Source organism: Daucus carota, chromosome 8 (genome assembly GCF_001625215.2).
Source record: "Daucus carota subsp. sativus chromosome 8, DH1 v3.0, whole genome shotgun sequence".
Lineage (NCBI taxonomy): Eukaryota > Viridiplantae > Streptophyta > Magnoliopsida > Apiales > Apiaceae > Daucus > Daucus carota.
Genome location: NC_030388.2, coordinates 4,451,494 through 4,474,644, shown reverse-complemented (window position 1 = coordinate 4,474,644; position 23,151 = coordinate 4,451,494). Strand labels below are relative to the sequence as shown.

The following is a 23,151-nucleotide window of genomic DNA, read 5'->3' as shown; positions in this document are numbered from 1 at the left end:
TTCCAGGACCTCTTATGCTATCATTGTACTGCGGTAATACAAATGATCATAATCTTTGAAAAAAAAATAGATTATTTTAACTGAAAATAGTATGATATTCATATATTTACATTTCATAAGTCAAAATATGCAACCTTCTTTTTCTTTTTCACATTCGGAATCTCCACAGATAATGGGCATTCATCCAAATCTGGACCTTTTGACAGATGGAGTTCTCCATTTACTATGAGAAATTTGATATCATGTACTCTTCCATCATCTTCAAACAATAACTATTCCACGGGATAAATCTTGGAAGTATATCATTTGGAAAAAATCGCCGTCCAAAGTGGAAGTCCAGAAAGAAGTACTAGATTTTTGCTTAAAGTTGTTAGCAAATTATTTAAATGAGATTCATGTCATTTAATAAAAGGGAAACATACCAATATGAAAGGAAGTGACCCTGTGTAGTATCTGGTCTCAGCATCATTTGACCAGAATTTTCCTGAGTTCTTTAGGCTTCGCACTACCAACTCACACCAGTTATAGTTTGAGCAGTTATCTAGATCACAACAGAAGCCCAATAATTTCTTTCGGATATAAGAATTACATGGTGCCTGGATCAGGAAACTTATCAATACAGAAACAAAGTTTTTCTTAAAATTTAAATCCACAGTAGTAGAATTCTTGGTCAACTGTATAATATCAGTAACAGCTACTCTCAAAGAATTCTTTTTAAACTTTAATTGTTTCTTCCACTCTGTAGCCAATGATTTACTGTTCACGAAGGTTATCAAGTTTGGTCCCAGTGGCAAACCAAGAACGCGGTGAACGTCGTTCTCTGTGATTTTTACTGTGGCTTCATCAACCATCATACAACAATTAGCAAAATCAAATTTTTTTGCAATACAGAATCCAAGATATCTTGGATAGTCACTTAATGAGAAGTCTAGAACATAGCCAAAACCCGTTCTCCTTACCCACTCTTTCTGCGAAAGAGTTAGGTCCTGAATCATGTCACAGAACAGAGCAGGACTCAATTTCATATGTATTTTGTGTTCTAAGTTAACCAGCTTATGTTCTCCCTCTTGCGCCACAGTAGAATGCTCGTTGTCAGCTTCGTTGCTCTTTCTTTTCCTATCGGTGCAGGACTATGTAAAAAAAGAATATATATTTTATTAGTTTAAATATCAAACATAAACATTTATTATTATTGAAATCTTTTATTGGAACTGTGAAAGTTTTGAGCTATGCTTACTGCGTAATCAGTGGTTGTCGTTAAATCCCTGACTACATTCATTGAATCTTTACTACCAACAACTGATGAAATAAGATTGCCTGTTGTATTAATTGAAAACAAATAATCAAATAGTAAAAAATATAAAATAATTGAATTCGAGGACATCTAACATATTCAACTTTCACATGAGAACTCACAGTTAACACATATTTGCTTTATCAGCTCAAGTATACAAGAATCAGAACGTCTTTCGTCCTCTGTGCTATGTTCACTAGCTTCCATTTGGTATTCATCTTTAAGATTAAAAAAGAACTAAGCTTTAAATAATAAATTAAAGGATGATAATGTAATTATAATGCAAACTACTTGGCTTACGTTCATCTCTAAAAACTTTAATCAAAGCAGTTTTGAAATCTTCAAATTGTCCCCTGGTAAACCATTTCTGACTAAACTAAATGACATTACAAGACAAAGATTCAGTAATGTCTCGAACACTACAGAGAATAATGAAAATAAAAACTTAATCATTGAAAGGATTAACAATTATAGTCTTACAAAACCAGGGTAATGCTCCATTAAGCTATATCTGTCTGGACTCATTTTCACAAACAAAGTCGTGTAAACTAACACGAAAAATCCACAACTTTCGTTATCTACTTGTTTTGGCACCTGTAAAGTCAATAATCTGCTTCACTGAAAGTAGTTTTTTAGTAAATCAAAATTGCAATAATTTTGAATTTGTCATATTACCTCTGGAATCAGGAATGGTATGTTATCACAGTACTTAAGATCAGAACAATCCATTTTGGCATATTTGTAAAAAGAGGAAAGCAATCTGTAATGTGAAGACATTTATCGCAAATATTTTGTCATATAATCTATTTGGCAGGTAATTTTACAAAACGTACAATATATTAGATTACCCTCGAAGAAATTCCTCAATAGTAGTTGAGTCTGAACCCTTCAGAGAATCCAGAAGAAGCATTGTAGGTCGTTCAACCCCTCCTCTTAATTTGTAGTTTGGATTGCACAATATCACCAACACCGAATGTTTCCTGAGATAATAAACTATTTACAATTGTTTTCACCACTCTAAGTTTGTTTATTGAAAAAATCACAGTCTTATAGTATCGAAACACTAACCACAAGCATAGGGGAAAAAAAACATATCTTCTGCTGAAGAACTTTTGTTTACCAAAGTTCTTAAATAGACCCTCGTCATCACCATTTGAATCGTAGTAATTTTTGATTAGCATTGGATCAACAAAGAGACAAGTTTTTGCTTTTTCCTCACCAAGCGTTTTCCACAACAAACTGTATCAAATGGATTCGTGTTTATAAATTTCACAATTTCAACAAATCTTTTAACATGCAAAGCAACATTCAATTAAAAATTTAATTGTACCTTATATATTGATCAGCCTGAGCATCACTCAAGCTTTCTGTATCTAATGGATTCACTACAAAGAATTAAATTGAATAATCAGAACTGCGATTGAATTTTTATGAAAGATCTAAACGAACAATTCATAGAAATGATACCTATGTCCCTCTCTCCAGCGAATCGAGCTGTTCTCCTCATCTTGAATCGTAGTTGCGATCTCCCTTTTCGTGCTTTTCTTTAAAACCCTGATTTCTTTAAGAATCCAAACACTCCGTAAGTGATGGTTGTTGGACAGAGTTCAGCAAAATATAGACAGAAATGACTGCTTTTTAGTTTTGTCTTAGTACACTATATCTGATATATTTTTTGATCAGTCAAGGGAATCTTAGTACCGTATGTCTGATATATTTATTGATCAGTCAAGGGAATATTTTTTTATGGAAATATACCTATGAATTAAAAATATTTTTATATGATGTGTTTTCTAAATAAACCTATTTTTAGAATAACATAATATAGACATTATAATCAAAGTACAGTACGTCATTTAATACACGTGTTTGTTCTCTTAATTAAATGAATTTGAGATAATGTTTTTTGAGATAATAAATTTTGTTACATATTGTTCTATGTGTTTCGTTCCCTATAAGATACTCTTATTCTAGTAATATAATATTAAATGGTACTGTTATGTTCTTTTATCTGTTGAGTTCTAGATTCTCTACGGTGTTCAGTAAGATTTTTTTTATTTTTTTCAAGTGTTCCTTGATCTATGTGTGTTTATATATAATTTAATTGAAAAAAATGACATAAAAATTCTAGTACAAGTAATCATGTTTTTCAAAGTTTTAACTCAAATAGAGCAAAAATATTAGAGATTCCTAGATTCATTATGGTGTTAGGGGGGAATAATTGCAATAGATGTTGTTCAATTCGAAATATGATAATCTATTTATTTGTTTATACTGTTTCCTTTTAATTTCTATGTTTTTGAAGTCCAATTATGGTAATTGTTATTAAGATATTTATAATAAATCGGTTCTTAATATCCCTTTAGATGTTTATGTTTGAATAATCGTAACAATGTACATTACCAAATTCTTCATTGTGTTCATTAGTATTCACTTTAAAAAGATGATCTAGAACTTCCGAAATGTTAATTTTGTTTGTAGATTATAAATTGAATATATTTAATAAATTGTTACATTAAGTACAGTATCTAATACTATTGACTATTTTTTATAGTTTTTCCTGTGATCACGCGTATCTAAAAAATATATTATAACAATAAAGAACACTTAAGGAAACATGTATGAAGTTTTCTCGATCTGATTAGAATGATATCCGGAATAAATTTGGGTTTTTATAAAGAACACTTGTTACTTTTAAATACTTACCAAAAAACAAGACTTGTTTGATTTGTCATTATATTTTTTGTTAATGTCAGAGTAATGTTGATAGATACAAATCAGTTTTTTAAACCCTGTTATTCATAAATATAAAATTAATTATGTTAATTTCACGAATAAATTCTACCATAATTATCATTTATACTGCTTCAAAAAAGTGATTATAGAGAACCACTTACCGATACTTGTCCTACCATCCCTTCAATTATAAAAGCAAGTATAGAACAAGTTGAAAAGAAACAGAACTACAAACCATTGAAAAGACAATTCATCGAGATTTTTAGATTATAAAACATTTTTGAAAGCTTCCAAAACTTTCAGTTTAGTCAACAAACAAGTTTGCCTTTTCATTCAACTCCTTAAAAGATTTCATTATGGAATCCATCTTCTCATTGCCAGCAATGTCATCTGCATAAAGAATGTGCAGCAACAACGTCTGGATCGACTTGTAAGAACTTAAAAGAGATTCCAGCAAAGTGTATTTTCCCTAAAAAGCAATGTTAAAAAAATATTAAGAAGCACAACTAACTAAACAAGAGGAGAACTGGCACAACAATGATCAAAATGACAAACTTACATGATTGTCTTCGTTTTCAGATTTCTGTGCATTACTCGTTGAGGTCGTTCCCTGATAAATAAAATCCGATATAAAACAATTTATACCAAAACACTAACGAGATTAAGTGACATAAAAAATTTTTTCAAACCTGTTCATAGTGTGCCTTTGATCTTTTATGTTGTTCTTGATCAAAATAAGGCATCTGAATTGATGGTGGCTTAAAAATGAATGCCATTTATTGTACAATAATATTACAAGATTCATTTTGAAACAATAGTAGATTTTAGTGTGTAATTTTTTCTTCAAAAACTGTTACACATGAAAAATTTATTCTAGGATAAAAACAGTAATATTACCCTTGGTTCGCCCTGTGTGCGATTGATTTCTGCGTCCATTCCAAAAGCACTTGTATCCTTCACAATATGAATTAAATCAGTTTTTTAAAATTATTATTCATAATTAAAAAATTCACAAAATAACATGCAAACCTTGTCATGGAATGAGTCCTAACAGGTTTTTTTATTTTGTTGTGTAAAGTTCCATTCCAAACCTTTATTGTGCCCCTAAGTAAGAAAATCAAGTTTTAAAAACAATTAGGTTCTCTACAAAATCAGGTTGAAATGGTATAACATTAAGTTAATGTTTGATTATACCTTTGGTATCAAATCCCAATCCATATCATCGCCATCGTGCACCTTAAAAAAGTTAACACAACAGAGGAAACTTAAAACATCAGTTAATATAACACCCACAATTGCTTTTCCACGTGAATCTTATGAGATTTTTTGTGTAAGGTACAATACGTTTAAATTTGTGTTAGGGAACACAGAAGTCAAGAGAGCTTACCATGTGCTCGTCAACAAAATCAGGGATCTCTGAACTACCTATGTGTGGAGCAGTCTCAGCATTACTCTGTAATATTATAATATACATAAGTATTTTGGAAAAATCTAGAAAGGAGCAAATTCAAAACTAGATACAAACAAATTACTTAATAGAAAAATTGTTTATTTATCTGCTAACCTTTTCTAAGGTCAAGTAGTCGACACATACATTCTGCAAACAACCATTGACTATACATCCTCTTTGTATCAAAACCTGTTCCACCTTATCCAAACAATAATTGTTCCATGGTAGGAACCTAGGTTTGATTCTCTCGGGAAAACAGCTTTTACCAATGTGACTATCAAGGAAGAAGTACTGGAAAAAGTATTTCAGATGTTACTGTCATATTTGTTTGGCACTAATACCTATAAGATACATAATTTTTTACAACAGAAGTGCATACCAGAAGGAGGGGTAGAGGTCCCGTGTAGTATTCTGTTTCATCCTTTTGAAGCCAAAATCTAGTAGTCTTTTTCAAACAACTAATAACAAACTCACACCAATTATAATCGAAACATCTGTCTAAGTTACAACAAAAACGCAACAACTTTTGTCTAATGAACGAATTTGAAGGAGGCTGGAAAAGAAACAAAACATCAGAGAAATAAAGTTCTTTTTGAAGTTCTCATCTGATAGTGTTAAATCTTTAACAACAGACAGAACATCTTTCACAGCGACTCTGAAAGGATCTTTGTTATCACTGTATTGCTTTCTCCATTCCCTTGCCAGTGAATCACTCTTAATGAATGGTACAGAGACTTTGGTCCTATCGGCAAACCAAGCACACGATGAACATCATTTTCTGTAATTTGTAGAATCTTATTGTCCACCATGATACCGCAGGAGTCACAATCAAAATTTTTTACAACAATATAAGACCGATATTTTGGATAACTATGAAGATTAAAGTCCAAGATACTTCCAAACCGGTCTTAGTAACCCAGTCTTTCTGAGAGCTACTCAAACTCTCGATCATATCACAGAAGAATGTTGGATTTAATTTCATAAACAGTTTATGCCGTTTTGCATGCTCTTCAGTGATTTGGCTCTTCGTACTGGTTTCTGCAACATTTTGCATAGTCCCCAATGGTAAGATACAATTAACATTGATTTGTTTATATCTTTTTAGAAGTTAAGAACATTGATCATTTACCAAATCAACAAAGTTGCTTTTTTTGACCTCAACTCGCTGTCTCTTAGCCTTTTTCTTATCACAACTTGACATACCAGTCACTGCATTGTTCATCAAAAAAAAGAGCAGAACATAACCACACCATATATCTTTATGATAAAGAAGACTGATGTGGATTACTGTAAATTCTCCTCCTTCATTCCAAAAAATTATCATGTACTTATAATTAAGTAGTTAAGGAATTCACCTTCAAATGAAACGATACAACCAGCGCCATCATCTCCGTATGAAATCTTTTTGTCCCAGAAGCACAACCTGTGTGAAAACACATATAAAGATCCTTCCAAAAAGTTATATGAGTGTAGTAAAACGTACCCTTTTTTCCAAAGATTCCTAATAATCTGCATCTGAATTTATCAAATTCCTCGCAACTAAACCAATTCCTTGACATCTGTGTTTTTTTGTATAGGAATAGTTAGAAAAACTAGTGATATGTTTTGATAAAATAAATAGATCTGGTCAATGTGTATAGGTGTAGATCTTACAAATGAAGGATAATCAATCATTATATTCAATGTTGGCGGACACATTTTTAAGAACAGGGTTGTGTAATACACACGAAGAATCCACAGCTTTTCTCATCATTCTGCTTTGGTACCCTGGTATTTTGTTAACAAACACTATTCAACTATTCAACAATATTCCATTATTCAACAAGTAATATGTCTAATTACCTCGGGCAATAAAAAAGGGATAGTTTTTAGATTCTTCTGGGTACAATCTCTCTTTGCATATTTGAAAAGTGATCTCAGCAACCTAATTTAAAATGTATTTTTACAGTCGATATAATATAACAAAACATAGTACACAGTAATAGAAATGTAGAAAAATACCTTCTCATAAATTCTTCTGGCTTCCTCGAAAGAGATCCTTTCAGAGAATCCAATAGTAACATTGTTGGACGTTCACTACCCAGCTCTTAGATCATTACCCGGATTGCATAAAATCACTAACATCCAGTGATTCCTGGTTTAAACAAATTTGTAACTAATTTTAACTATATATACATTTAATAACACAACTATAACAAAAATGGTAGCTTTAATTGTTAAGTTTAGTATTACATACCAGGAGACATAGTGGAAGAAAACATATTGTCTTTGGAAGAAATTGTCCCTCAACAGTTTCTTATAGACTTTTACTCTACCCTCTAATTAGTATAGTAACTCGTCATTAGAAGAGAATCAACATATAGACATCCTTTAGCTTCTCATTATCCAGTGATGCCCACAAACAACTACATAATCATTTAAAGAAAAAAATCAAAACTTAGTAATTCTTATCAATTCGTTACATGCAAAAGAGAATTCTAATCACAAATCAAACTCGATACCTTAAATATTGATCCGCCTGGTCATCGTTTAGCTTTTTTGGATCAGCTAATAAACACAGAGAAGAAATTCGATTAGTAATTTGAAGTATTAAATCATGTTTGGGAAGCAATGAATAAGTTCTAATTTTTATTTTGGAAATTATGTCCAACGAGGTGATACACTTTCAGAGTTTTACATATGCTATCAGAGTGCAATTGAAAAACAAAGGAACAACGCTAAGAAACTGACACACTATGATGACTTCACACCAAAAACAATTACACAGACAGAGAGATTGAAAAAGATGCGATAAGACTTGACACAAGGGATCTGTTTTACAAGGTTCAAGAAGAGATAAGAGCTGGTTGTATGGATATTATCCTATTGGGCATGACTTGTCTGGACAATGTGAAGAAAATAAAGATCCAAGAACCAGGGAATAGAACCAGGATTTTTGAGGTTTTGTACTTTGTTTTTGAGAATTTTTATTCGAAGAATACTTGATAGGATTATATAATACTGATTACAATAATTAAATTTTTAACACCATGCATATGTTTTTAGGTTGAACTTAACATGGAAACACATTTTATTGAATGTTCGTGCAAACTGTTCACCAGGGTTGGCTATCTATGTTCCCATGCCTTTTTCTTCCTTGGTATTTGTGGAATTAGAATAATACCGCGACAGTATGTCTCAAACAGATGGTTGAAGAACGCAGTTGAGCGCTTCAGCACATTGAACTTGGAGAAATATCTGATAGAGATGCAACAATTTATCTAGGCGTGTGCAGACACAAGATTGTTGGTTTGAGTTCCAAGGCTGCCTAAGCGACGCATCTGGTAATGCTGATGTTTTAGAGTATATTAAAAACGGACTTTCTAGCATGAGGAAACACATAACAACAACAATGAAGAAACCAAGAACTCGATTAAACTCAGAGAAGATCGAAGAATTAATAGATTCTCATGTTGTCAATGAGATTACAATACACAATCCTAACAAAAGCAACAACAAGGGCAGCAGGAAAAGAATCATATCAGGAGCAGAGAAATCAATTGGGTGCAACAATAGGAAAATGAGGAAATGTGCAACTTTTCAGGTAGTTATGCTTATCATGATTCAAGGACTTGTCGTGAGAAGACTTAACATTAAACTTGTCCTGAGAACATAGTGCTATATTTGTTAAAGTTCTTTACAATTTTTTTATAGGATGGTTGTTTTTGTTTGCTTTTATCTATTGTGTGCTCGCACGTTCCTACACTTGTATGTTTATATACAATAAGAACAAGTTCAGGAACACTATTCATATGAATTCTATATTATGTGAACAGTTTTATAGCGACTTATGTTTCTCATAAGTCTGAATTATTCTGTTAAGTTTGCTATGAGAAATAAAACAAAGATACATTCGTTAAACCAGATTACTGTACATACAAATAACTTAATAATATACATTACCGAACACTCCGAAAGGGGTATCGTTATCTAATAACATACTGACTACAGTCATTAGATAATTTTCTTCTCAGAGGAATCAAAAACAGTTATACCGTTTGTTCAAAAGTTTTGCTACTTGCATCAATCTAGAATCCACCACAGTAGTAGAATTACATAAAAGCGTCAAATTCAATCATTGGTTGTACCACTGTTCAAAATGAAGTGATTAGCTTCATTATTCAGTTCGACGAAAGTGAATTTTATATCTTCAATCTTTTCATCTTTATTGCTTTCTTTCTCTGCAGATATGATATGGGACATTAATGTACTCTGGATCGAGTGGTATGAATCCAAAAGAGATTCAAGTAGTGAATACTTATCCTGCAAGAGTTTTTTAAAATGGTCAAGATCTGAACAATATAGATAACATTGATTGTTGGTTCAAAGAACCTCACTATATGGTATAAATTTAAAAAGTTGACTTACCTTAATCATATCATTCTTTATAGTATTCTCTTCACCACTCAAAACATGTTGATTTTTGGTTGCATGATCTGAGATTTTGCCCTGCATAAGAACAAAAGTTTATCTCATTAACAACATTATCTGACACTGGATAACAAAAAGAAAAGTAAATTCCAATTGCTCGTTCATATAAAAATCAGCACAAAAATATACAAGCAAAAGGGACAATATGTGATTGTTTAGGTTCTTTAAAAAAACAATACCTAATTTTGATGCGTGTCATCAGTGTTCCATTCCTTCCCCTGATTTTGGAGCACGCCAGTAGTGTTCCATTCCTTCCCAGCAAATGTATTCTTTAACAAATTCACTAAACGTTATAAGAATAATGTAGAAATATCTAAGGAATTTTTTAGTACCATCTTTAATTTATACCTTTTTAATTGTATCCCAATCATATTCATCTGCATTACTCTTTGCAGAAATTCCAGGACCTCTTATCCTATCATTGTACTGCGGTAATACAAATGATCATAATCTTTGAAAAAAAAATAGATTATTTTAACTGAAAATAGTATGATATTCATATATTTACATTTCATAAGTCAAAATATGCAACCTTCTTTTTCTTTTTCACATTCGGAATCTCCACAGATAATGGGCATTCATCCAAATTTGGACCTTTTGACAGATGGAGTTCTCCATTTACTATGAGAGAATTTGATATCATGTACTCTTCCATCATCTTCAAACAATAACTATTCCACGGGATAAATCTTGGAAGTATATCATTTGGAAAAAATCGCCGTCCAAAGTGGAAGTCCAGAAAGAAGTACTAGATTTTTGTTTAAAGTTGTTAGCAAATTATTTAAATGAGATTCATGTCATTTAATAAAAGGGAAACATACCAATATGAAAGGAAGTGACCCTGTGTAGTATTTTGTCTCAGCATCATTTGACCAGAATTTTCCTGAGTTCTTTAGGCTTCGCACTACCAACTCACACCAGTTATAGTTTGAGCAGTTATCTAGATCACAACAGAAGCCCAATAATTTCTTTCGGATATAAGAATTACATGGTGCCTGGATCAGGAAACTTATCAATACAGAAACAAAGTTTTTCTTAAAATTTAAATCCACAGTAGTAGAATTCTTGGTCAACTGTATAATATCAGTAACAGCTACTCTCAAAGAATTCTTTTTAAACTTTAATTGTTTCTTCCACTCTGTAGCCAATGATTTACTGTTCACGAAGGTTATCAAGTTTGGTCCCAGTGGCAAACCAAGAACGCGGTGAACGTCATTCTCTGTGATTTTTACTGTGGCTTCATCAACCATCATACAACAATTAGCAAAATCAAATTTTTTTGCAATACAGAATCCAAGATATCTTGGATAGTCACTTAATGAGAAGTCTAGAACATAGCCAAAACCCGTTCTCCTTACCCACTCTTTCTGCGAAAGAGTTAGGTCCTGAATCATGTCACAGAACAGAGCAGGACTCAATTTCATATGTATTCTGTGTTCTAAGTTAACCAGCTTATGTTCTCCCTCTTGCGCCACAGTAGAATGCTCGTTGTCAGCTTCGTTGCTCTTTCTTTTCCTATCGGTGCAGGACTATGTAAAAAAAGAATATATATTTTATTAGTTTAAATATCAAACATAAACATTTATTATTATTGAAATCTTTTATTGGAACTGTGAAAGTTTTGAGCTATGTTTACTGCATCAGTGGTTGTCGTTAAATCCCTGACTACATTCTTTGAATCTTTACTACCAACAACTGATGAAATAAGATTGCCTGTTGTATTAATTGAAAACAAATAATCAAATAGTAAAAAATATAAAATAATTGAATTCGAGGACATCTAACATATTCAACTTTCACATGAGAACTCACAGTTAACACATATTTGCTTTATCAGCTCAAGTATACAAGAATCAGAACGTCTTTCGTCCTCTGTGCTATGTTCACTAGCTTCCATTTGGTATTCATCTTTAAGATTAAAAAAGAACTAAGCTTTAAATAATAAATTAAAGGATGATAATGTAATTATAATGCAAACTACTTGGCTTACGTTCATCTCTAAAAACTTTAATCAAAGCAGTTTTGAAATCTTCAAATTGTCCCCTGGTAAACCATTTCTGACTAAACTAAATGACATTACAAGACAAAGATTCAGTAATGTCTCGAACACTACAGAGAATAATGAAAATAAAACTTAATCATTGAAAGGATTAACAATTATAGTCTTACAAAACCAGGGTAGTGCTCCATTAAGCTATATCTGTCTGGACTCATTTTCACAAACAAAGTCGTGTAAAATAACACGAAAAATCCACAACTTTCGTTATCTACTTGTTTTGGCACCTGTAAAGTCAATAATCTGCTTCACTGAAAGTAGTTTTTTAGTAAATCAAAATTGCAATAATTTTGAATTTGTCATATTACCTCTGGAATCAGGAATGGTATGTTATCACAGTACTTAAGATCAGAACAATCCATTTTGGCATATTTGTAAAAAGAGGAAAGCAATCTGTAATGTGAAGACATTTATCGCAAATATTTTGTCATATAATCTATCTGGCAGGTAATTTTACAAAACGTACAATATATTAGATTACCCTCGAAGAAATTCCTCAATAGTAGTTGAGTCCGAACCCTTCAGAGAATCCAGAAGAAGCATTGTAGGTCGTTCAACCCCTCCTCTTAATTTGTAGTTTGGATTGCACAATATCACCAACACCGAATGTTTCCTGAGATAATAAACTATTTACAATTGTTTTCACCACTCTAAGTTTGTTTATTGAAAAAATCACAGTCTTATAGTATCGAAACACTAACCACAAGCATAGGGGAAAAAAAACATATCTTCTGCTGAAGAACTTTTGTTTACCAAAGTTCTTAAATAGACCCTCGTCATCACCATTTGAATCGTAGTAATTTTTGATTAGCATTGGATCAACAAAGAGACAAGTTTTTGCTTTTTCCTCACCAAGCGTTTTCCACAACAAACTGTATCAAATGGATTCGTGTTTATAAATTTCACAATTTCAACAAATCTTTTAACATGCAAAGCAACATTCAATTAAAAATTTAATTGTACCTTATATATTGATCAGCCTGAGCATCACTCAAGCTTTCTGTATCTAATGGATTCACTACAAAGAATTAAATTGAATAATCAGAACTGCGATTGAATTTTTATGAAAGATCTAAACGAACAATTCATAGAAATGATACCTATGTCCCTCTCTCCAGCGAATCGAGCTGTTCTCCTCATCTTGAATCGTAGTTGCGATCTCCCTTTTCGTGCTTTTCTTTAAAACCCTGATTTCTTTAAGAATCCAAACACTCCGTAAGTGATGGTTGTTGGACAGAGTTCAGCAAAATATAGACAGAAATGACTGCTTTTTAGTTTTGTCTTAGTACACTATATCTGATATATTTTTTGATCAGTCAAGGGAATCTTAGTACCGTATGTCTGATATATTTATTGATCAGTCAAGGGAATATTATTTTATGGAAATATACCTATGAATTAAAAAATATTTTTATATGATGTGTTTTCTAAATAAACCTATTTTTAGAATAACATAATATAGACATTATAATCAAAGTACAGTACGTCATTTAATACACGTGTTTGTTCTCTTAATTAAATGAATTTGAGATAATGTTTTTTGAGATAATAAATTTTGTTACATATTGTTCTATGTGTTTCGTTCCCTATAAGATACTCTTATTCTAGTAATATAATATTAAATGGTACTGTTATGTTCTTTTATCTGTTGAGTTCTAGATTCTCTACGGTGTTCAGTAAGATTTTTTTAATTTTTTTCAAGTGTTCCTTGATCTATGTGTGTTTATATATAATTTAATTGAAAAAAATGACATAAAAATTCTAGTACAAGTAATCATGTTTTTCAAAGTTTTAACTCAAATAGAGCAAAAATATTAGAGATTCCTAGATTCATTATGGTGTTAGGGGGGAATAATTGCATTAGATGTTGTTCAATTCGAAATATGATAATCTATTTATTTGTTTATACTGTTTCCTTTTAATTTCTATGTTTTTGAAGTCCAATTATGGTAATTGTTATTAAGATATTTATAATAAATCGGTTCTTAATATCCCTTTAGATGTTTATGTTTGAATAATCGTAACAATGTACATTACCAAATTCTTCATTGTGTTCATTAGTATTCACTTTAAAAAGATGAGCTAGAACTTCCGAAATGTTAATTTTGTTTGTAGATTATAAATTGAATATATTTAATAAATTGTTACATTAAGTACAGTATCTAATACTATTGACTATTTTTTATAGTTTTTCCTGTGATCACGCGTATCTAAAAAATATATTATAACAATAAAGAACACTTAAGGAAACATGTATGAAGTTTTCTCGATCTGATTAGAATGATATCCGGAATAAATTTGGGTTTTTATAAAGAACACTTGTTACTTTTAAATACTTACCAAAAAACAAGACTTGTTTGATTTGTCATTATATTTTTTGTTAATGTCAGAGTAATGTTGATAGATACAAATCAGTTTTTTAAGCCCTGTTATTCATAAATATAAAATTAATTATGTTAATTTCACGAATAAATTCTACCATAATTATCATTTATACTGCTTCAAAAAAGTGATTATAGAGAACCACTTACCGATACTTGTCCTACCATCCCTTCAATTATAAAAGCAAGTATAGAACAAGTTGAAAAGAAACAGAACTACAAACCATTGAAAAGACAATTCATCCAGATTTTTAGATTATAAAACATTTTTGAAAGCTTCCAAAACTTTCAGTTTAGTCAACAAACAAGTTTGCCTTTTCATTCAACTCCTTAAAAGATTTCTTTATGGAATCCATCTTCTCATTGCCAGCAATGTCATCTGCATAAAGAATGTGCAGCAACAACGTCTGGATCGACTTGTAAGAACTTAAAAGAGATTCCAGCAAAGTGTATTTTCCCTAAAAAGCAATGTTAAAAAATATTAAGAAGCACAACTAACTAAACAAGAGAAGAACTGGCACAACAATGATCAAAATGACAAACTTACATGATTGTCTTCGTTTTCAGATGCATTACTCGTTGAGGTCGTTCCCTGATAAATAAAATCCGATATAAAACAATTTATACCAAAACACTAACGAGATTAAGTGACATAAAAAATTGTGTCAAACCTGTTCATAGTGTGCCTTTGATCTTTTATGTTGTTCTTGATCAAAATAAGGCATCTGAATTGATGGTGGCTTAAAAATGAATGCCATTTATTGTATAATAATATTACAAGATTCATTTTGAAACAATAGTAGATTTTAGTGTGTAATTTTTTCTTCAAAAACTGTTACACATGAAAAATTTATTCTAGGATAAAAACAGTAATATTACCCTTTGTTCGCCCTGTGTGCGATTGATTTCTGCGTCCATTCCAAAAGCACTTGTATCCTTCACAATATGAATTAAATCAGTTTTTTAAAATTATTATTCATAATTAAAAAATTCACAAAATAACATGCAAACCTTGTCATGGAATGAGTCCTAACATGTTTTTTTATTTTGTTGTGTAAAGTTCCATTCCAAACCTTTATTGTGCCCCTAAGTAAGAAAATCAAGTTTTAAAAACAATTAGGTTCTCTACAAAATCAGGTTGAAATGGTATAACATTAAGTTAATGTTTGATTATACCTTTGGTATCAAATCCCAATCCATATCATCGCCATCGTGCACCTTAAAAAAGTTAACACAACAGAGGAAACTTAAAACATCAGTTAATATAACACCCACAATTGCTTTTCCACGTGAATCTTATGAGATTTTTTGTGTAAGGTACAATACGTTTAAATTTGTGTTAGGGAACACAGAAGTCAAGAGAGCTTACCATGTGCTCGTCAACAAAATCAGGGATCTCTGAACTACCTATGTGTGGAGCAGTCTCAGCATTACTCTGTAATATTATAATATACATAAGTATTTTGGAAAAATCTAGAAAGGAGCAAATTCAAAACTAGATACAAACAAATTACTTAATAGAAAAATTGTTTATTTATCTGCTAACCTTTATCCTGCAGCTTTCTAAGGTCAAGTAGTCGACACATACATTCTGCAAAAAACCATTGACTATACATCCTCTTTGTATCAAAACCTGTTCCACCTTATCCAAACAATAATTGTTCCATGGTAGGAACCTAGGTTTGATTCTCTCGGGAAAACAGCTTTTACCAATGTGACTATCAAGGAAGAAGTACTGGAAAAAGTATTTCAGATGTTACTGTCATATTTGTTTGGCACTAATACCTATAAGATACATAATTTTTTACAACAGAAGTGCATACCAGAAGGAGGGGTAGAGGTCCCGTGTAGTATTCTGTTTCATCCTTTTGAAGCCAAAATCTAGTAGTCTTTTTCAAACAACTAATAACAAACTCACACCAATTATAATCGAAACATCTGTCTAAGTTACAACAAAAACGCAACAACTTTTGTCTAATGAACGAATTTGAAGGAGGCTGGAAAAAGAAACAAAACATCAGAGAAATAAAGTTCTTTTTGAAGTTCTCATCTGATAGTGTTGAATCTTTAACAACAGACAGAACATCTTTCACAGCGACTCTGAAAGGATCTTTGTTATCACTGTATTGCTTTCTCCATTCCCTTGCCAGTGAATCACTCTTAATGAATGGTACAGAGACTTTGGTCCTATCGGCAAACCAAGCACACGATGAACATCATTTTCTGTAATTTGTAGAATCTTATTGTCCACCATGATACCGCAGGAGTCACAATCAAAATTTTTACAACAATATAAGACCGATATTTTGGATAACTATGAAGATTAAAGTCCAAGATACTTCCAAAACCGGTCTTAGTAACCCAGTCTTTCTGAGAGCTACTCAAACTCTCGATCATATCACAGAAGAATGTTGGATTTAATTTCATAAACAGTTTATGCCGTTTTGCATGCTCTTCAGTGATTTGGCTCTTCGTACTGGTTTCTGCAACATCCTGCATAGTCCCCAATGGTAAGATACAATTAACATTGATTTGTTTATATCTTTTTAGAAGTTAAGAACATTGATCATTTACCAAATCAACAAAGTTGCTTTTTTTGACCTCAACTCGCTGTCTCTTAGCCTTTTTCTTATCACAACTCGACATACCAGTCACTGCATTGTTCATCCAAAAAAAAGAGCAGAACATAACCACACCATATATCTTTATGATAAAGAAGACTGATGTGGATTACTGTAAATTCTCCTCCTTCATTCCAAAAAATTATCATGTACTTATAATTAAGTAGTTAAGGAATTCACCTTCAAATGAAAACGATACAACCAGCGCCATCATCTCCATATGAAATCTTTTTGTCCCAGAAGCACAACCTGTGTGAAAACACATATAAAGATCCTTCCAAAAAGTTATATGAGTGTCGTAAAACGTACCCTTTTTTCCAAAGATTCCTAATAATCTGCATCTGAATTTATCAAATTCCTCACAACTAAACCAATTCCTTGACATCTGTGTTTTTTTGTATAGGAATAGTTAGAAAAACTAGTGATATGTTTTGATAAAAATAAATAGATCTGGTCAATGTGTATAGGTGTAGATCTTACAAATGAAGGATAATCAATCATTATATTCAATGTTGGCGGACACATTTTTAAGAACAGGGTTGTGTAATACAACACGAAGAATCCACAGCTTTTCTCATCATTCTGCTTTGGTACCTGGTATTTTGTTAACAAACACTATTCAACTATTCAACAATATTCCATTATTCAACAAGTAATATGTCTAATTACCTCAGGCAATAAAAAAGGGATAGTTTTTAGATTCTTCTGGGTACAATCTCTCTTTGCATATTTGAAAAGTGATCTCAGCAACCTAATTTAAAAATGTATTTTTACAGTCGATATAAATATAACAAAACATAGTACACAGTAATAGAAATGTAGAAAAATACCTTCTCATAAATTCTTCTGGCTTCCTCGAAAGAGATCCTTTCAGAGAATCCAATAGTAACATTGTTGGACGTTCACTACCAGCTCTTAGATCATTACCCGGATTGCATAAAATCACTAACATCCAGTGATTCCTGGTTTAAACAAATTTGTAACTAATTTTAACTATATATACATTTAATAACACAACTATAAACAAAAATGGTAGCTTTAATTGTTAAGTTTAGTATTACATACCAGAGACATAGTGGAAAGAAAACATATTGTCTTTGGAAGAAATTGTCCCTCAACAGTTTTTTATAGACTTTTACTCTACCCTCTACATTAGTATAGTAACTCGTCATTAGAAGAGAATCAACATATAGACATCCTTTAGCTTTCTCATTATCCAGTGATGCCCACAAACAACTACATAATCATTTAAAGAAAAAAATCAAAACTTAGTAATTCTTATCAATTCGTTACATGCAAAAGAGAATTCTAATCACAAATCAAACTCGATACCTTAAATATTGATCCGCCTGGTCATCGTTTAGCTTTTTTGGATCAGCTAATAAACACAGAGAAGAAATTCGATTAGTAATTTGAAGTATTAAATCATGTTTGGGAAGCAATGAATACCAATTTGTTGGTTTTGAATATAGGATTCTAGTATAATTTAAGTATATAAAATATAGAATAGAACATAACAAGGAATAGAAGAAGTATTTTTCTGGGAATATTTGTTGTTCTGATATCTTTTTTCTTCCTCTTCAAGCTTCTCCATTTATAATAGGAGAATACAAACCATCATACATGAATTAAACTGATACATCTCTTCAGTTCAATGAACTACATTTATTCTCAGATATTTAAAACATCCTTCTAGAATATTTTCAGAAACTCAAGAGTTAGTTTATTTTCTTTGGTAAGTTTTGGAACAGCAAAAGAATTATTCATGGTTGTTGGCTCTGATACCAATTTGTTGAGTTTGTGTATAGAATTTAGGAATAATTTCAGTATACTAGGTGCAGAATAGAATAGTGAATCAAACAAGGAACTGTTTTGTGTTTCTAAATATTTCTGTATCTTCCTCTAAGTCCAAGAGTTAGTTTACTTATCCAACATATTCCTCCCTTAAACTAACTCTTTCCGATCCTTCATTCCCATCAGCCTTTTGTATGTATCAAGCATAGGTTTGGACAGTGGTTTGGTGAGCACATCTGCTATCTGGTCATGACTAACAACATGACGCAACTGGACATTCTTTTCCTTCACATGTTCCCGGATAAAATGGAATCTAACATCAATATGTTTGCTCCTTTCATGATGTACTGGATTCTTGGCAAGCTCTATTGCTGACTTATTATCAATTCGAACTTCAGTAGATTTCTGCTGTGGACAATTCAATTCACTAAGCAACCTTCTTAACCAAATAGCATGACAGACACAATAAGAAGCTGCTACATATTCCGCCTCACAAGTTGACAATGAAACTATAGGCTGCTTTTTAGAATACCACATAAATGCTGTGTCTCCCATAAAAAATAAGTATCCAGACGTGCTTTTACGATCATCCACATCTCCACACCAATCACTATCAGAATATCCCAACAGCTTGTAGTCCGTTGTTCTAGAATAGAACAATCCTAGTGATTTTGTTCCTTGAATATACCGCAGAATCCTTTTGATTGCTTTCCAATGTGATTGTTTTGGAGCTTCCATGAATCTGCTTACTACCCCAACACTATATGCGATGTCAGGTCTTGTGCATGTAAGATATCTCAAGCTCCCAACCAAACTCTGATATAAATTTGCTTCTACTGGATTTCCTCCCTCAAATTTAGAAAGCTTTGTGCCCAGTTCCATTGGCGTTCCTACTGGATTGCAGTGTTCCATTCGAAATTTCTTGAGAATATTGTTTGCATATGCTTCTTGTGAAATAAAAATACCTGACTTGTCTTGCTTCACCTCAATGCCAAGAAAGAATCTCATCAAGCCCAAGTCAGTCATCTCAAATTCTTGAGTCATCTCCCTCTTAAAATTTGTAATCATATCCTCATTGTTGCCCATAAAAATAAGATCATCCACGTAAAGTGCAACAAGTAATATATTACCTTGCTTTATTTTGACATATACAGCAGGCTCATAAGGACATTGTATGAATCCATTCTTCTTGAAATAGGTGTCTATACGGGTGTTCCATGCTCGTGGCGCTTGTTTTAAACCATAGAGCGCCTTATACAATTTCAACACCATTCTTTCTTTTCCTACCTTTATATATCCGGGTGGCTGGTTTACGTACACTTCCTCTTCGAGCACTCCATTTAAGAAAGCAGACTTCACGTCCATCTGGTAAATAGGCCACTTCCTTTGAGCTGCTTGTGAGATGAGGAGTCTGATTGTCTCCATTCTTGCCACGGGTGCAAAAACTTCATCATAGTCGATTCCGGCCTTTTGTCGGTATCCCTTTGCAACTAACCGTGCCTTATATCTTTCTACTTCTCCTTGAGCATTCATTTTCTTCTTATAAACCCACTTAACATCGATGGGCTTACAACCTTCTGGAGGTTCGACTAGTTCCCAGGTTTTGTTCTTTTCAATTGCCTTGATTTCTTCATCCATTGCAGCCTTCCACTTCTGTTCTTTTACTGCTTCTTCAAAAAGAACATTTTCTGCATCCGCTACTAGACACACCAAGTGCACCTCATCAGTTCTTTCATATAAATCTTGCAAAGTTCTCATCCTTGGATTCTGGGGCTCATCATCATTTATTTCTTCATCTTCTGATGTATCAAAACTTATTGGTGAGACTTTAGAAATTGGTGTTTCTTCTTCTGGAGTTTTATTCCAGTCCCATGCATCATCTTCTTGTATCTTCACATCTCTACTTACAGTCACCTTCTTCGCAACCGGATCAAGGAGCCGATAAGCTTTTGTTTTCTCATCATATCCAATGAATATAAATTTTCTGCTCTTGTCGTCCAGCTTTGTTCTTTGCTGGTCGGGTATATGAGAGTATGCAGTACTTCCAAAGACTTTTAAATGTGACACAGTAGGTTTCTTGCCACTCCACAATTCCTGAGGTGTTTTATCTCCCAAAATTGAGTGTACACACCGGTTCTGAATATACACTGCACACTGAACAGCTTCTGCCCATAGTTCCTTTGGCAGTTCCTTGCACTTTAACATTGATCGAACCATGTCTAAGATAGTTCGATTTTTTCTCTCAGCCACGCCGTTCTGCTGTGGTGAATATGGGGCTGTTAGAAATCTTCTAATGCCCTGTTCTTCACAGTATTCCGTGAAAGCATTTGATGTATATTCTCCTCCTCTATCTGAACGCAATGCCTTGATATTCTTTCCCGTCTTCTTCTCTACCAACATTTTGAATTTCTTGAATACTTTCAACGCCTCAGATTTTTCATTTAAAAAATAAACCCATGTCCTCCGAGAATAGTCATCAATAAACGTAAGAAAATACCTCTTGGAGCTATATGACTTGGGTGTGATAGGCCCACAAATATCCGTATGCACCAACTCGAGAGGCTTTGTAGTACGAAAGATGGCCTTCTTTTGAAAAGAATTTCTTGTTTGTTTCCCCAATACACAATCTTCACAAAAATTTCCTGAAAAATCCATGCGTGGTATTCCATGAACTATTCCTTTATTTGACATCTCCTTTAGACCACCATAGTGTAGGTGTCCAAGTCTCCTATGCCACAAGGTTGCTTTGTCCTCCATCTTTACTTGCATACATGTCTCCTGTATATTCCTCAAGTTTAATTTGAACATCCGATTATGAGACATTCCCACACGAGCTATTGTTCTGCCACTTTTGTCCTTCAAGAACATGGCCTTTTTTTCAATAAAAATTGAGTATCCTTTTTCAACCAGTTGTCCAAGGCTAAGAATATTGTTCTTCATGTCTGGAACATAATAGACATCTTCAATTCTGCCTTGTCTGCCATCCTTGCTAGAAAAACATACTTCACCTTTTCCTTTGACTTCAATCTTTGAGGCATCTCCAAAAGAAACAAAACCAGAATCTAGTTCTTTTAAATCAGTAAATAGATGTTTGAGCCCTGACATATGGTTGCTGGCACCGCTGTCAAGATACCAAAGAACCTCCTCTTCCGGAATAGTATCTTTGCAGGCCATTAACAAAACTCCATCTTGTTGCTCTCCTGTTTCAGCTATGTTTGCCTTTTCTTCAACCCTTTTGTTAAACCAGCAATCTTTGGCAAAGTGACCAAATTTTCCACAATTATAACATTCAATGAACCTTCCACCTCTTCCAGAATTTGATCTTCCTCCTCTGCTGCGACCACGTCCTTGTCCTCGCCAGTTTGGTTGATTTGTCTGCTCTCTTCCTTCAAATCTATTGCTTACATATCCACGTCCTCTGCCTCGGTTAAAATTTTGATTTGCACGTCCACGGCCTCTTCCTCTAGTATGTTGTGAATACAGCAGCTTGTCTTTGTCTTCAACGGAGGCATTAGTTTTTAACACCTGGGATTCCGTCTCCTCCTTTTTCAATAATCTTTCAGAATATGCTTGTAATGATCCCATGAGTTGATCAGTGGTCATGGTTTCCGTATCATTTGATTCTTCAATAGAGATTCCAACAAGTTGCAATTTTGTATTCAAAGATCTCAGTATCTTTTCATTGACACGAGAATCTTCGATTTTTTCTCCATAATTCTTCATTTGGTTTACAACAGAAGAAACCCTTGTGAAATAATCTGGGACTGATTCTGATTCTTTCATATGCAATGCTTCAAATTCACCACGTAGGGTTTGTAATCGTACCTTTTTCACTTTGTCAACGCCTTTAAAATTGTTCTGCAGAATCTCCCAGGCTTCCTTTGCTTTTGATGCTGATGCCACCTTTTCAAACATGGCTTCATCTAAGCCCATGTGTATAATTGACAAAGCCTGTTGATCTTGTTTTCGTGCTTTCAGTAAATTATTTTTCTGAGCCTGATTCAAGGCTCCCTCATTCTCAGGTTCATCATAGCCTCTATCAACAATTTCCCATGCTTCCTGTGATCCTAGCAAAGCTTTCATTCGGATACACCAGTGACCATAGTTTTCTTTGGTAAGTTTTGGAACAGCAAAAGAATTATTCATGGTTGTTGGCTCTGATACCAATTTGTTGAGTTTGTGTATAGAATTTAGGAATAATTTCAGTATACTAGGTGCAGAATAGAATAGTGAATCAAACAAGGAACTGTTTTGTGTTTCTAAATATTTCTGTATTCTTAATCTTATTCAAAACAATACAATCTTCTCCTTTATATAACAGGAGAATATAAAACATCATACATGAATCA

General features: G+C 32.8%; 1 protein-coding gene across 1 annotated transcript; it reads right to left on the bottom strand.

Moving 5' to 3' along the window:
- Positions 1 to 9,590: 9,590 nt before the first annotated feature.
- LOC135148426 (uncharacterized) lies at positions 9,591 to 22,948 on the bottom strand. Its single transcript, XM_064083639.1, has 30 exons — positions 18,963 to 22,948; positions 18,074 to 18,244; positions 17,839 to 17,970; positions 17,678 to 17,759; positions 17,489 to 17,602; positions 17,318 to 17,393; positions 17,189 to 17,257; positions 16,962 to 17,041; positions 16,687 to 16,880; positions 16,404 to 16,574; positions 16,211 to 16,289; positions 15,934 to 16,122; positions 15,757 to 15,822; positions 15,564 to 15,605; positions 14,935 to 14,979; positions 14,694 to 14,845; positions 14,538 to 14,557; positions 12,970 to 13,024; positions 12,708 to 12,878; positions 12,488 to 12,619; positions 12,315 to 12,399; positions 12,120 to 12,233; positions 11,941 to 12,016; positions 11,763 to 11,858; positions 11,587 to 11,663; positions 10,772 to 11,479; positions 10,483 to 10,608; positions 10,299 to 10,376; positions 9,888 to 9,968; positions 9,591 to 9,782 (listed from the first exon to the last, which is right to left on the bottom strand). Exons 1-30 carry the CDS (start codon positions 22,946 to 22,948, stop codon positions 9,591 to 9,593), a joined length of 7,659 nt encoding a protein of 2,552 aa, XP_063939709.1.
- Positions 22,949 to 23,151: the final 203 nt, after the last annotated feature.

Coding starts and splice junctions, on each gene's coding strand:
- LOC135148426 (XM_064083639.1), bottom strand. CDS start 22,948: ATGAATAATTCTTTTGCTGTTCCAAAACTTACCAAAGAAAACTATGGT. Junction 17,394..17,488: donor TGATTGATTATCCTTCATTT/GTAAGATCTACA, acceptor AAAAAAACACAG/ATGTCAAGGAATTGGTTTAG. Junction 12,879..12,969: donor CAGGCTGATCAATATATAAG/GTACAATTAAAT, acceptor CATTTGATACAG/TTTGTTGTGGAAAACGCTTG.